The 16,488-nt window shown below is 31.6% G+C and overlaps 1 protein-coding gene and 1 long non-coding RNA gene across 2 annotated transcripts; one reads left to right on the forward strand and one right to left on the reverse strand.

Annotated features, from left to right (window-relative positions):
• Positions 1-3,934: 3,934 nt before the first annotated feature.
• LOC111206292 lies at positions 3,935-4,623 on the forward strand. The gene is made up of 2 exons (XR_007324310.1): positions 3,935-4,103; positions 4,179-4,623. It is a non-coding gene; the product is annotated as an uncharacterized LOC111206292 (long non-coding RNA).
• A 4,325-nt stretch (positions 4,624-8,948) lies between these two features.
• Positions 8,949-10,884, reverse strand: LOC106435393 (vesicle transport v-SNARE 12-like). The gene is made up of 5 exons (XM_013876271.3): positions 10,329-10,884; positions 9,930-9,987; positions 9,670-9,839; positions 9,428-9,596; positions 8,949-9,312 (listed from the first exon to the last, which is right to left on the reverse strand). Exons 1-4 carry the CDS (start codon positions 10,350-10,352, stop codon positions 9,429-9,431), a joined length of 420 nt encoding a protein of 139 aa, XP_013731725.1. The 5' UTR covers positions 10,353-10,884; the 3' UTR covers positions 8,949-9,312; position 9,428.
• Between the last annotated feature and the right edge of the window lie 5,604 nt (positions 10,885-16,488).

Genomic DNA, 16,488 nt, shown 5'->3' on the forward strand with positions numbered 1-16,488 from the left:
TTCGGAGATGATTGATGTTTGCATCGACAACTGCATGATCTACTGGAAAGAAGATGACAAGTTAGAAGAGTGTCGATTCTGCAAAAAACCACGATTCAAACCGCAAGGCCGTGGGAGGAATAGGGTACCGTACCAAAGGATGTGGTACCTACCAATTACAGACAGATTGAAAAGATTATATCAATCTGAGAGGACTGCTGCATCGATGAGGTGGCATGCGGAACATGTCCAGAGAGATGGTGAGGTTGCACATCCATCAGACGCAAGAGCGTGGAAACATTTCAACAAGGTACACGCAGATTTTGCTACAAATATTCGGAATGTCTATCTTGGGTTATGCACCGATGGATTTTCTCCATTTGGAATGTCTGGTAGACAATATTCTTTGTGGCCAGTCATTCTTACGCCGTACAATTTACCGCCGGATATGTGCATGGAACAAGAATTTCTATTTTTGACCATATTAATCCCTGGGCCGAAGCATCCAAAACGGTCTCTTGATGTTTTTCTTCAACCGTTGATAGAAGAGCTAAAGCAATTGTGGTCAGAAGGGGTGTGGACGTACGATTGTTCCTTGAAAAACAATTTTACGATGCGAGCAGTTCTGCTGTGGACGATAAGTGATTTCCCTGCTTATGGGATGTTGTCTGGCTGGACAACACATGGAAGATTATCTTGTCCATATTGTCTTGGATCGACGGATGCTTTTCAACTGAAGAATGGTAGGAAGAGTTGTTGGTTTGACTGTCATCGTCGCTTTCTTCCACTTGCCCATCCGTACAGAAGAAATAAGACATTGTTTCGGCACAAAAAAATTGTCAGAGACGGTCCTCCTCCATATCTCACCGGCCAGCAGATCGAAGCAGACATTGATTATTACGGAGCTCAGGAAACAGTTAAAGTTGGAGGAAATTGGCATGTTCCTGGAAATATGCCTGATGGATATGGTGTGTCTCACAATTGGCATAAGAAGAGTATATTTTGGGAGCTACCCTATTGGAAGGATCTTCTCTTACGCCACAATCTGGATGTCATGCATATTGAGAAGAACTTTTTTGAGAACATCATGAATACATTACTTAACGTCCCTGGGAAGACAAAAGATAACAAAAAGTCAAGGATGGACTTACCTGATATTTGCTCAAGAAGTGAGTTACATATCAAGAGCAATGGAAACGTTCCTGTTCCCATCTTCCGGTTGTCATCAGAAGCCAAAACAGACTTGTTTGACTGGGTTGCATCAGAAGTTAAGTTTCCTGATGGTTATGTTTCAAATCTGTCAAAATGTGTTGAACGAGGTCAAAAGTTCTCCGGAATGAAGAGTCATGATTGTCATGTGTTTATGCAACGACTTCTTCCATTTGCTTTTGCCGAGCTCCTTCCAGCAAATGTCCATGAAGCACTTGCAGGTAATTATAAAACGTTAATATATATACATATGTTATGAAATGTTATTAATTTGATTACTTTTGCAATATACAGCCATCGGCGCTTTTTTCAGAGATCTCAGCACACGTACGTTCAAGGAAGAAGTCATCGAACAACTTCATCATAACATTCCGATCATATTGTGCAACCTGGAGAAGATATTTCCTCCTTCATTTTTTGACGTCATGGAGCATCTAGTTGTCCACCTACCATATGAAGCATTGCTTCGTGGACCTGTTCACAACGGATGGATGTATCCGTATGAGCGACAGATGAAACATTTGAAGGGGAAAGCAAGAAATCTTGCAAAGGTGGAAGGTTCAATAGTTGCGGGAAGTTTGACAGCCGAAACATCTAACTTCACATCATACTACTTTGCTCCAACTGTTCGTACGAGGAAAAGAGTTCCTAGAAGATATGATGATGGTGGAGTACCGACATCATATCCAATTGATGGTGTTCCTGACATTTTCTGCGAAATTGCAAGGTTTGGTGGTAAAACGAAAGAAGTATGGTGGTCATGTGAAGAGGATAAACATAGTGCCCACACTTATATTCTGCTCAACTGCGAGGATGCAATGACCCGTTACTTTGAAAGGTAAATATTTTTGTGAATGTTAATTATATGAATTGCAGTTAATTATGTATGACTTGATTATTTGTTTAATTTGCAGCATGTTTGTATCTCAAGTTGAAGAAGCAATACCAGGAATATCTGCAACTGATGTGGAGACACGTAAAGATAAGCACTTTGTCAAGTGGTTAAAATCACAGGTACGTAATATATCTCATACATTGATTAATTAAGTAAGTGTTTTGATACTTCAATATTAATTAAGAATAACTGCTTTTTGCAGGTTGATTACGACGATCCTTATTATCCCGTATGGTTTCACGAATTGGTTCAAGGTCCAGTTGCAAAGGTCACCACATCACCTATGTATTTCACACGAGGATTTACCTTTCACACATACGAGTATGGGAGACATCGGGCAACGAGTAACTACGGAATATGTGTGAAAGGTGAAACGGACTTTTACGGGATCTTGCAGGAGATTATTGAAGTGGAATTTCCGGGGTTATTGAAGCTAAAATGCGTCCTCTTCAAATGTGAATGGTTCGATCCTGTTGTGAACCGAGGGATTCGGTATAACAAATTTGGTGTTGTGGATGTCAATTTTGGGAGAAGATACAACAAATTTGAGCCTTTCATTTTAGCTTCACAAGCCGAGCAAGTAAGCTTCCTTCCTTATCCTCGGCTTCGAACTTCCGGGATAAACTGGTTAGCTGCTATCAAAATTACACCTCGTGGACGCATTGTCGCTGGAGAAGAACCGCCCTTGCAAGAAGAAGACGCTATCAATGAAGTTGAGGTACCAGAACAACCAACTGATGAAATCCTTTTGATCGACCCGCAAAACTTTCAATATGAAGATATTCCCGAAGATGCGACAGATGAAGCACGTGAAGACGAGTTCGAGAGAAGCGACGATGATGATTGTAATGATAGTGATGAGAACGAAAACGATTTAGAGTGATGTAATATTGATGAGAACGAAAACGATTTAGAGTGATGTAATATATGTCTCTGATGTTGTATTTCTCTATTGTAACGTATGTTTAAAGAAATATTGTTTTTTTACCATCCTAATGTATGTGTAACAAATGTTGTTTTATATAATATGTATTTGTGTTAATTTTAAAAAAATTATTTGGAGTTTTAGGGTTTTAGAGTTTAAGTTGGAGAAAGAGCACAAAGTAGTAGAGAAGAAGAGATATGATGTTAGATGATATGTGACTTTGGGGTTTAGGGATTTCATTCTCGGTGTTTAGGGTTAAGCGTTGTAAAATCGTCGTAAACCGATTTTTCGACGTAATTTCGTCGTAAATGGAAAAACGCGGGCCTGGTAACTTCGTCGTAAACGTGGGCCTTGTAAATTCGTCGTAAACCAATGTTTCGACGTAATTTCGTCGTAAATCGAAAAACACGGGCCTGGTAACTTCGTCGTAAATGGAAAAACACGGGCCTGGTAACTTCGTCGTAATGTTACGAGGAAGTTACGAGGAAACCGTTTTTATATATATGGGAGAAGTCGAAGATACGAGCACTGCTCGTATCTTCCTCCCTAACTCCTCTCCCCCTCTAAGGTAACTTTCTCTCTCTATCTTTTTTTTTTTTTTTTATAGTTTAGGTTGTTAGTTTAGGTGATTAGTTTAGGGAATTAGTTTAGGTGATTAGTTAACGGAATTAGTTTAGATGATTAGTTTAGAAAATTATTTTAAACAATTCGTTTAGGATATATATTAATTTAATTTTTTTAAATTTTCTAGATGGCTCCTAGACCGAGACCAGCAGCTCCTGCACCTACGTATGCGGATTTGTTTGGCGATGGATCTTCCTCTAGCGGTCCATCGTCTTCTTCCGGGACAGTTCCAGACTCTCACACATCTCGGAGAGTTCCTTCGACCCCTCCTCCTCTTCCATCTCAGATGCCTCCCCCACGAGCTCCACCTGTCGCCCCGGATCAGCCTGCCCCACCGGCTGCAGTTCATCCCGATTTGCGGGTGCCAGCTCATGCACCATTCGCAAGATACACCGTCGAGGATTTGCTTGCCCAGCCCGGACGAGAGGGTTTACACGTTCTGGACCCCGATAGACCCCCGGGTACTTATTGGTAAGTACATAAAATTATTAATTTTAAATTTAAAATCTTTGATCAATTTTTTTAACAAATTTGTTATATTTGCAGGTTTGGGGCTAACAACCGTGTTAGCCGGAGCGTTTCAGAGACGATGAAGGGATATTATGACGGCCCTTATCCCAACTGGACCATGACTCCCGATCACGTCAAGACGACGTGGTTTAAATGTTTTGCGGTAATTATATTTACATATTATTAATATTTATATTGTTAATTAAATAATTATTATTATTTTTTTCTAATCTTTTAAAATGTTTGTTTTTTCAGCAAAGGTGGAACTGGTCCGTAGGAATCACCGAGAGGGTGAAGAGCGAATTTATTGCAAAGGCGAAAACTCGTCTTTGCAACACCGTCTCCGATTGGAAGGACAAGTGGGAGATTTACGGCTATGAGGGGAAGCCGAGCGGGGTCACAAAGGAAGCATGGGATGGCCTCATCACCTATTGGAACGAACCCAGCTCCATCCGCAAAGCCAACTCCTGCTCCGCTTCCCGAAGAACGAGGGATAAAGATGGCCATTTGCCCATGGTTCATAGATCCGGCCAAAAACCCCATGCCGGAATTCGTCTCGAAGCTGTAAGTTTTATTTAAATTTATAATTTTCATTATTTTAAACTTGTATTTATTAATTATATTTAATTTATTTATTATTGTTGTTTATTAGTTGGAGAAGACGGGAGTTTTGCCATCTCTCTCGGACTTATTCAAGATGACTCACGCCTCACCAGATGGGGTTTTTGTGGATCCTGCATCCGAGAAACTCTTCAACGCTGTGGCGTCTCGGGTTGAAGAGCAAGAGACGCAACTTACCCAACAGTCTGCAGATGGATTACCCGTCAAGTTGTCAACCGTAGAGGTCGACCGGATCTTCGAGGAGGTAAAATTTAATAATTTTAATTTTTTTTCTTTATTTTATTATTAACTCTAAATACGGTTTTATATATATACATATAGGTGGCTCCTAGAAAGAAGGGAAGGACGGTTGGAATAGGTTCCGTTAACGAAGTTGCAAGGGCGACTTCGTCATACTATTCGAGACGGGACCAGGACAACGACCGGATGCAGGCTCGCATGGATACCCAGCAGCAGCGTTTGGACTCTCTCGAGGGTTTGCTGGATGTGATGGCGGTGGGAAATCCAACTTTGCAGAGAGCTTTGGCGGAGAGACGAGCAGCTCTCGGGATGAGCCAGCCGGATCCCGAAGCAGGAACGTCTACAGACCCGAACCCCTCAGCCAACTACTTCGATGACCATGATGTTGGCCTTTAGTTTCCTTTTTTAATTTCTTTTGTTTTGTATAAAAAATTTAAATTCTATTTAATTAATGAATTTATAGTTTTAAAAAAAAATTATTTGGTTTCATATTTAATTTTATTTCAAATATTTTAAATTTTAAAATTATTGTTTTATAAAATTTATATAATTATTATAATTAATTAATATTTTAAATATGGAGATGTAAATTCGTTGTAAAATTCCACGTTAAGTCCTCGTAACGTTTACGAGGAATTTACATGAAGTCGTTGTAAAGTCCTCGTAAAATTTACATCGACTTTACGTGGAAGCCTTACGTGGCTTTTACAACGAACTATTACGAGGTATTTACATCGTCGTTTACGAGGGCATTACGACGAATAGTTTCCTTCCGCTTTACGAGGAATTGACTTCCTCGTAAACGTAACTAGGACTTTACGACGAAACCTCCGTTACGACGAGCGTTTAACAACGAAACGCGTATCGATGTTAATTCGTTGTAAAGCCCCTATTACGACAAATTTACAACGAATACCGCCCTCGTAAAAAATATGTTTTCTTGTAGTGCATGGGATTGTACAGTTTTAGTTATTATTAATAAATAATACCATAAAGAATATTTTGATGATCAATTATCTCCATTTGCTAAAACAGGGAAAATATCCGAAAATAAAACTATGGATTTATATAATATAAGAAAATAAAATGACTTACAAGTATATGTATACAAAGTTATTTTCATTTTCTATTTGCAGAATATACAAAGTGTATGTATAAGGTTTAGAAAGTACATAATATACAATCTTATGTATAAGGTTTAGAAAAAGTGTCCAACTTATTTTCATTTCCTATTATCGATTCTATTATTAATTAATGTATGTCATATCGTTTTTGTAGATATTGTTTCTATTAGTATTGGAATATATTATATACTAGGGGTTGGCCCGCCCGTAGGGGCCCTGAGTTTACATTAAAATTATTTTATATTAAAATGTATTCTAATTTTATTAAAACTCTGAATTTTTATTTTAAATTGAATATGATAAATATAATGTGTTTTCTAATTAGATCATATATATGTATTCTGTTAATATTTTACCTTTGTTTATAATTCTTACGTATTTGGATTTTTACCAATATTTTTACCAAAAGGGATTCGTTCAAAACAAATTAACAATATTTTATGACATTGTACTGTTTCGTTTTCAGTGTCCATTTTAGTTATATTTTCTTAATGGAAAAATGTTCTTTTTTGTTGCACTGCATGAGATTATATGTGTAGTATTTTAATATATTTTTTAATTGTGTGTTTAAGTTTTATGTCTGAATGTATTCTATTTGTGATTATGAATGTGTCTCTAACACTGTTTTATTCAAAAAATTCTTGACCAAATGCAAAATCTCATTGTCTTCGGCTAATCCAGCATATTTTATGTTTTCGAGTTTTTTTTTGTTTAGTATTAATCAGAATTTTTTTTAGTGAAGGACAAATTTATTCTAGAACAAAATTTATTATATTTCACTTAATAATTTTTTTCATTTATTTATAGTAATAGCATGTATCACATCTATTATTTATATTGGATCGGTGACATATTATTGGTGCTCTTGTGTATCTATAATTGGTGAGATAACATTGTAGTCAGGTGACTCTAACTCTATGAATAGACCTTTTGGTTCGTTTCCAGCATTTGTAGATGCGAGTTTTACCTTTTTTCCATTCAAGTGTATCCAATATTTCAACTATAGAGAGAGACACAGAAGATGGAACATTGTGATATTTTCTTCTTTTTTGCGTATGTTATTAAGGTCGGATGCGTTGGTCAATTTATAGGTGACATGTTATATTATGTGAAAGTGAATCATGGCGGAGTTATTGAGATGTATAGCTAATATTTGTTTGATATTTTCTGTTATGGCGGGAGTTTAATTTGTGATTGTGCTTTACTGGCCTATATTTTGGAAACCCAAGTTAATAATGTGATTGAATTACAATATTTTTTTCTATAACCTATGCTACTGAATTTCTTTCACCTTTGAGTTTTGTGTGTGGAGTTGTGGTTTATTATACCATTATAAACTTAAGTGGAGGAGTTATTTTATTTTCGACCTTAATCATTGTTTGGACCTTTGTACGACACTGGGAAGATGGGGTCTTTATGATATCTTCTTGCCTGGGGTGCAAATTTAAGGGAGCCGTTATGTTGAAGTGTAACTATGAGTGTTGTATAGAAGTTTATTTTCCATAAATTAGATGATCATGTTGTATTGATGATTGTTTCTTGGGAAAATTGCCAAAATAGAACAAAAATTTAGCATGGTTGTCCTTTTGGTATAAAACTAATTTTGTCCATTTTATCTTTTTTTTACCCTTTTCATTTCTGAAATTTAATGAAAAAAATAGTTTTATGAATCAAAAAAATTATTAAAAATATAAACAATTAATAAAACACCAATATACACAAACACATATATTTTTTTGGTTGAAAAACTTGATAAATACTATTTTTTAATTTTTGCTATACTAAAAGTAGAATTCGTCTTCTACGGAAAATGAGTTAGTAGAAAACGAATTCCAGAATAAACAAATCCATATGTTTTTTTAAGAACGAAAAATCTACTTTTAATTAAAATTCTAAATATGGAGAATACGAATTCTACTAATTGTAAAGATATCTACTTTTCTCTCAAAAGCAGTTTCTACTTTTATAAAGTATTCTAAAATTTCGGGAATGCGAAATCTAAATACAACATGTAAATCTACATAAGGTAGAAATTGCATTCAAGATTTTTGTCATGGTTCTACTCATTGTAGAAGGTGACTTCTACGGATAAAAAAAACATGTTTTTCGAAAATTAAGGAAGTTTTTGTTAAGAAAATATTCTAAAAATATTATAACTTCCTAAAATGTGTTTTGATCGATTTGCTTTGCCAAAATATTAAAAAAAAAACGATTTTTCCTTTTCTTGTTAATCAATCTATGATTTTCCCATAATTAGTCTTGTGATTTTCACAAACTCTTGTTCTATGATGCATATCTATACAACATGTGGTGTTTGGAAATTTAGAGCAACCACGGGATGAGTTTTTTTGGGTGATGACAAAGTGGGTAGACTACTGTTATTAGAATCAAGTTATATCTTAGAAGATTTTAAAAGAATGGTTGCAGAGGATTTTGATATGGAAGAAGATTAGAGTTAGTATGGATATTTGGTTCCGTATTTCAGTGTCTTTTGTTCCCTTTTTTAAATTGTTTTTACATTTTTTGTCTTTCTGAAACATTTTATTTTTATCCTTTTTCATTAAACTTTTAAAAATGGTTTTAATGTATGTTTAATTTGATTAATGAAATGTTAGTTTTGGCATTATGAAAAATATTATACTATAGGGACAACTTAGTGATGGTATTATACCAAGGGGACAACTATCCTAAATTTTTGTTCCGTTTTGGCAGTTTTTCATTGTTTCTTTAGCTTCCCCTTTTACTATGTTGTTAATTTCTTTTTCCTGGTATAGTAAAAAGTGTGTCAATAACGTTTTGAGATACATAGATTTCATGAGGAGATGTTGCCAATATAGACGCAAAGAGCTAATTAATTTTGTTGTAGCACATTCATATAGTTAATGGTTTTCAGTGTACTTGTTTAATAATAGAGAATTTGGACTTATGATAGAAAATCAACAGTGAAAGCTTGAATGTAAAAGGCATTAAATGGTGAAGAGGCGAATAAGGACACTTGAATCTGCCAGCTTGAAGTGGGTGTTGCTTCTTGCAACCTCAAAGCAACTGATCTTATAAGTGGCCCCTTCTTTCAGAAAGTGTTTGATAGTGTTAAGCCGATGCATGTTGATAGACCCTTGCAGAAGGGTCGATTGTGAAAAGTGAAAACATGAAATGCGGTCGACTGAGAATAATTTTGTGAACATCTATTACAATAAAATCACAAAGAGTTAGTTTTTTTTTTCTCAATGATCTAATGATAGATACCAAAACCAAACCCGAGAAGTTTCTGATTAATTGTAAGTTTTTTTCATGGTATACCTTAGTGTGAGCGTGAAGGAGGGTTTGGGCGTTGCTGGCTCAGATTTTCAACAACTGAGATGCCAACCTCTGTCTCCAGCATTAATCTTCTACTCTCCCTGATTATGTTGCTTGATTGGTCAAGCATCTCCATTGACATTGCAAATCTCTCACCGTGATCACCTGATACCTGGAAGGACTACAATAATGTAACATCTCTGGCATCTAAGATAGGTTTAGACAGAAGAGCAAGAACACTTTACCGCATGCACATCCGCCATTCCGGGTTCCATCAGATCTTCACGTGTAGATTGGTTAGCATCTGGCGAAGACACTCGTTTGAAATCTTTCTTCAATTGGTTCAGATCAGATTTATACTCTCTTAGTTTAGAAAGACACACAAGATTAGCACTCTGCTGCAAACTTATTGCCTCTAGGTAGAAAAAAAACAGAAGCTATGTTTTAATTTAAGAGAAAAGAACAATAAAAAGATTTATACATAAAGCCAAATAAATGGAAATACCAAGCATCATCTTCTTCCAAGCCAGACTTAATCTCAGCAAGCTTATCCTTCTTCTCTTCTACAAAAATCACATAACAATGAACAAACCTCTACTCTGATTTTATGGCATCAGTCTTTAATGAACATGAACATGAACATGTATATGCAATATAATTTCAAGGAAGAACCAAAAAGATTCAGCTACAGAATCATTGTTGAGCTACTAAAGTTTCCATCTTTACTCTAACCGATTAATCAATCCCTCGAAAAATACTATAATATGAATCCAAGCAATGAGATTACATCACGTATAATTAATATCTAAACATTCTCAGATGCTCGTCAGATCAGTCAGATTAAAGAAGTCAAAACGTTTAGTAAACGTCTCGAAGATTCAATCAGGATCAGAACGTTTTATACCTCTGTGGGAGAGAAGCGACGCATAATGAAATTTCCTGGAGAGACTGGTGGAGAGCTCGCAGTACTGATGCTCGAACCCTTTTAAATATGTCGCTCATCTTCGATCTTAACATAATTATATAACCTCTTTCAGTTCTGAGAACGAAGTACCATCGTTGAATCTAATGGAGACATCGGCTTCAGAGAGTCGAAAATTGTTGTTGCTCAATGAAAAGTTGCCAAAAAAGGGTTAACATGAGGCAGCCATGATTACTGCCCGTCGTCAAGGAGCAGCATGTCAATCCCATTAGTTCACCGCCCTTCTTGACATTCCTAGCCTCCTAGAACCTCAACAGGGGAATTCGCCATTATTGGTTATTTGCAGAGACTATTCTTTTCGGTTTCAAAGTGGTAGATGATGAGTTCGATTAAATGCTGGAGAGTGAGACGTGTGGGATAAATCACGTTAATGGTCAAATTTAAAGTGCAGATAACGCCGTTAGAGAAATTTTTTCCTATAGAGCATCATCTGAAAAGAAGCGACGGCGGCAGCTCTAGCTCAATATTTCTAAGAAATAGAAACCCTATATACAGTGGGCCTCAATGAAAGGACAGTCTAAAAGCCCAAACAAATGACATTTTGGTATAAATGTGACGAAAACAATTGGATCCGTACAACTTTTGATAACGAAAAAATGAGTTGAATAAAAAAGAGTTGCCACGTGGCAGAAGGAGCCCCATGCTTCCTTGCTGACATGGAAGGCTGCGTGCATCACACAAGTCAACTTTATATATAAAGATATATATATTAGATTTTTTTGTGGGAAGTAAGAGATTACAATCTTTTAAGTTATATCTAAATTTTAGGAATCTGATAGTAATAGATTAACCATGTCATAAATATTAGGAACAATTTTAGGAAGTAAAGAATATTGTTTGTGATCTAATCGTTTAAGAAATATACCATTTTTGAATATCTCTTATACTAATGACATCTACGTGGTTATATTGTGCCATTTGCTATTCTAATTACTTTAGCATAGTAAAATTTATTGGTTATTTTGAATAGAAATATTCATAATTTTCTATTACTATTTATATAATTAAACCCATATGATTTTTTGTTTGTAAAGAACTCTGACTATCAGATGAAAGTGTTACAATGGGACAAAACAAAATGATGAATCCACAGATTCTCGTACGATTTCTCATGTAAAAACAATTTTATTGATTCAGTTATTTGCCTCTGTCAAGTTCAAATTAAAAGAGAGACTTTTCTTTCGGTCAACAATATCTAGGAAAAAAAACAATATCCAGAGAAATCTAAGAAAAGAAACAATAAATAAACAATCTTAAAACAATGATAATTTAAGTAGTTTTATTAGGGTAATTTAGTAATGCTTTTTAAATATGAAATAAAAGGCTAGTGGCATGTAAATATTAGAAAAAAAACTAGGGTTAATTTCTAATTATACTTCAGTTTTAATAGATTAGATAAAATAATATTTTAAATTTAATATATATTTACAAAATTGGTTTATTTGCAATTGAAGATAATATTCATCTTCCGTATTTTTTGTTGTTCTTGTTTCAATTGACATGTTTGTGAATTTTCTTTTTAGTTAATGTAATTTTTTTAAAATTTATTTTTTGTTCTACTTTGTTATAAAAGTAAGTAAATAAAAATGCATAGAAATATCGGTTAAATTCAGTACATACATCGTTGATTATTTTTCCATCTTATATATTTTTCAAATATATTTGTAATTTTTTTATTAGTTGGACCAAGATTCACTAGGAAAATTTGTTTATATTAGATATTTTTTTAACACTTGTTTGTATTTTAAAATGTTATATTATATCTTATGTGTGAGCTATTAATTTCTTATTTTCTTATTTTTATTTTTTTATATTAAAATTGTATAATATTATGATATTTGGCATTAGCGTTGTTTCGTCAACTAAAATCCATAATAGGATTGTTGATATAGTTTTAAGAGCTTTGATGGAGCTATTTTAATTTTGGAGGTGTAGGTATTTTTGTACATTTGTCTTATTTTAGATCACATAGTTTAATTTTACGATTATTGTCTTTTTCATATTATTTATATAGTGTCTGTTTTTTGGATCGTAAAAATACTTTTTTTTTTAAATGTCATATCAATACTGAAATTATAGTCCTGATATTTTCTGAAATTCATGACAGAAGATTTTTGTTTATCACATTTATTTAAATACAAACTTTTAATCTTCTTTTATATCATGAGGATTTTTCTTTTATCGTTCTTTCGTTTACTATTTTTCAAAAATTGTTCTTGAAATCTTCATTTTGATTATGTATTATTTTTTGGTTATAAATTTTCATAAGTGTCTTATTAATTAATGTTTGTTTAAGTTTAGTGATCAAAAACAAAAAGAAATGCATCAAATTTATTCATTTTATTTAGTTAATTTTGGTTTGATAAAAAGAGAAAACTTAACCAATATCATAGATGAAATTTCCTAATTTTTATTCTTATGGATATCAAATATTTATTTTTGAAATTCATGTTTTTGTTCTATTATGTATTTTGAGTTATTTATATGTCTAACTGATTTTATTGTGTTATTTTTAGTTTCTCAATTTTTTTAAAAAAATTTCTTTTGCTTATTATTTAATAATTGATTGTGGTTTCCCAACAATTATTTCTATTTTATAAGTTTGAATTTGGTGACAAACAAAATTTAGGGTTCTTCGCGGTGGCATGTTTAGGTGAAGACAATATAGTAAAATAGATTTTTTTTTCTTATTATGAAAATTTACATTTATTTGCAAAATTTCATTTATTAGAATATGTGAATTTTTCACTAAATTATTATTTTATTACAATTTTCACATAATTCAAATTATATTAGGTATTTTCACTAAAATTTAATTTTATCATTTGTTATGTGTTTCCTTTTGGTTCTCAATTTAAAAAACTATTATGTATTAATCTTTCGTTATGGTTTCCTATTTTTTTGTATTTTTTTCAAATCTGAGTTTTGTGACTAGAACAAGTATTTTTCTTTGTTAGATTATATATATATATATTTTAGTTTGTGTGATTTTGATGAAATGTGAGATACCATTCTCTTATACATTTTAAATGTAAATTTATGTAGAAATTAAATTATTAGTTGTTAAGTATAATTTTAAGAAACTTAAGTTATATTATTTATTTATACTAAAGTTGTAAAATTCTTTTTGTTATTTCTTGTTATTTTTTTTTAACTTATTTTCTTTTAAATTTTTTTTTTTTGATTTTGTATTAACTTTTTGTTATGATTTTTATCATTTTTTTAAATTTCTGTAAACTTGATGTTGATGACAAAGAAGTAAAATAAATCTCTGTGAATTCTTGCTTTTGTTTTATTAGTCTATGTTTTATTAAAAATAAAAAGTATACTGTAAGATGATTTTCCTCTTTTAAAAGTTTTCTATTTATATTTTATTTTTATGTATTTTGGATTGTATTTTCATTAAATCGCTAGTTGGTTTTTAAAATTTCAATAAATGCAATTTATATTAAGTATTTTAAACTAAAATATTTTCTTTTGTATTTGTTATATTTTAGTTTTTTTTTCCAAAGTGAATTTGAATTTTTTTTAAATTATTTGATTGGGTATTATCACTGATTATTGTTTTCCATTGTTTCTTTTTATTTATGTATTAATAATTGATTATTGTTTTCCATAGTTTCTTTTTATTCTTTCTTAGATTAAATTTGGTACGAAAAAAAGATTTCTCAAGGTTCACCTTTTTAACTTGATTTGAAGAAACATCTTAAATAACATAAATAATTTTTTTTTGTTTTATGAAATTTTCTATTTATTCTTGAATTTCTTTTTCTTTTACTATGTATTGTTGCTAAAATAATATATGTGGATAGAATGATTGATGTAAAAAAATTGGTTGAATTGAGAATAGAGTACTAATTATAAAGTATATGGGTTATTTCATGTTTTGTTAATAGATTTGATCTAAATACCAAAAAATGAAAAATATGAGACAATTTATTAATTTTGTAAAAATTTATAATGTGTGTCAATATTTGGCATAACCTTTGTTTATTTGACTTTAGAAGAGAAAAAAACCAACTTTATTATAGTATATAGATATATCTGAGTGGTTCAAAAAACATATATATATATATATATATGTCATCTTTGTAAAGAACTTGAATAATAAAATTTCTTTTACCAAAACTTTGATCTATATAGTATTGTATATCAGTAACAACTCAAACACTCTTACTAAGCATCATCTATACTTCAAAGAACAAGCCTAGGGAAAACAAAAGGTGAACTATACCAAAATATTCTATCAGTAGTAATTACTAGACACCTAAGAGATGCACATGAGTGTGTTGACTTACAACTTAACTTCTGATACCTTAGACTTAATGACCTAGTAGTAGTGTAAAGGAGTTGGTTATGTTGTGTCTCTGATTCAAACTACCCTGAGCAAGTGTTGTTCTTTAAAACCAAAACATGAATTATGTTACTTGGTTGTTATTGCGCGGCTATTGCAACTGTTGTAATACGATTTTGTGAATATAATTATTGTAATTGAATATTAAATTTTTATTTACACCAATAAAAACTTGTTACAAATAAAATATATATTTCATGATAACATTTAAAATGGCAACATACATATAATTTATATCAAATAAAACACCCAAATATTTTAAAATATATATATATAAGAAACAATAAGATAATGGAAGACCGTAAATTTGAAACTAATTATTAAGAACATGTATTCAACTTTTCGCAAATGTAATCCTTAATTTTCACTAAAAGACCATTAGGTCTACTAACAATATATTCTTCATGACTTGTTAGTTGTTTATTGCAAAACGTTTTGCAATCTACTTCACAAGTTGACGGATCTGGTTTTCCGGATTCTTTCATGCACTGATTCAAGATGCAATGTTTGACACATTTCTCCACATTGGCTGAAAGAGAAATTTGTGCCTAAAGCATCATAATACACATAGCTACTATCATGAAAATAGTGCATGCTTTTTTCAAAATTTGAGTTTTCATACTGTATATATGATTACAGCAAATGTGAAATGTGTATTAGTTTAGTCTTTTTTTAGATCGTGAACAAGATGATTCTGATATTGTGTTAGTCTTGGTGAATTATATACTAAAGTAAATGATGAGTATTTTTAGAAGTTTGTTTTAGTTTGGTTGTTGTTTCTTTTTTTTAATGTATATACATCGATTAAGTTGTGCAGAACTTACCTATATTTTGTTGTGTTAGCTATGTAACCAATTTTTGTTATAACAATAAAATATATCTTTTTTTGTCAACAACAATAAGATATATTTTTTTGGTAACTATTACAGTCTTAAACTAGGATATAATCCGCGCCTTGCGGATGATGAGAATGTTCAAAGCAAAATCAAGACCAGCCATTTGAAATTATGGAATATGCAAGACGTTTAAAGCTGAATGATTTGTACGATTAGATCAGAGTTGTATATATATATAGTAAACCAACGGTCCCTCCTCAATTATTGAGAGTGAAAAAAGGAAGGTGGATAACCTAATTGATCAATTAGCTTATATCATATTTGGCTAACTCGTACCAAATTAGATCTATCCCCAATATATTATTTGAGAAGTGATGACTAAATATGACATGGAAATTTACATTTCATGTTGATTTATATTTTCGGTTAAATTCTTATAATATGGTAATAACTCATATAATGTATTTAATGTTGATTTATATTTTATAGTAAAGTTTTTAGAATATGGTAATAATTCATACATCATTATTAAAATAAATATATTTAAATATGACACAAAATTCAAAATATTTTTTTTATAATTATAATAAAAAATTTCAACAGTTTTTTATTAAATTATAATTTTTAATCGTAAAATTATTAGTTTCTTTTATATATCCACAAATTTTATAAATATTGTTTAGTTTTATTTTTTGATAATTATAGAATTTTAGATCAATTTTTAATAAATTTTATATAAGTCATATATTTAATTCAAAAATAGATAAAAGAATCTATATAAAATTATAATTGTAAATATACACATATATATTCTTAAATATAATTTAAAATAAAACTAATATTTTTAATCTTAATTTTTTGTTTAATTAAAGGGAGATTCTCCCAAATAGAT

The sequence above is a fragment of the Brassica napus genome, chromosome C5 (genome assembly GCF_020379485.1).
Source record: "Brassica napus cultivar Da-Ae chromosome C5, Da-Ae, whole genome shotgun sequence".
Taxonomy (NCBI): domain Eukaryota; kingdom Viridiplantae; phylum Streptophyta; class Magnoliopsida; order Brassicales; family Brassicaceae; genus Brassica; species Brassica napus.

Coding starts and splice junctions, on each gene's coding strand:
- LOC106435393 (XM_013876271.3), bottom strand. CDS start 10,352: ATGCGTCGCTTCTCTCCCACAGAG. Junction 9,988..10,328: donor GTCGCTTCTCTCCCACAGAG/GTATAAAACGTT, acceptor TGATTTTTGTAG/AAGAGAAGAAGGATAAGCTT. Junction 9,597..9,669: donor GAATGGCGGATGTGCATGCG/GTAAAGTGTTCT, acceptor TAGTCCTTCCAG/GTATCAGGTGATCACGGTGA.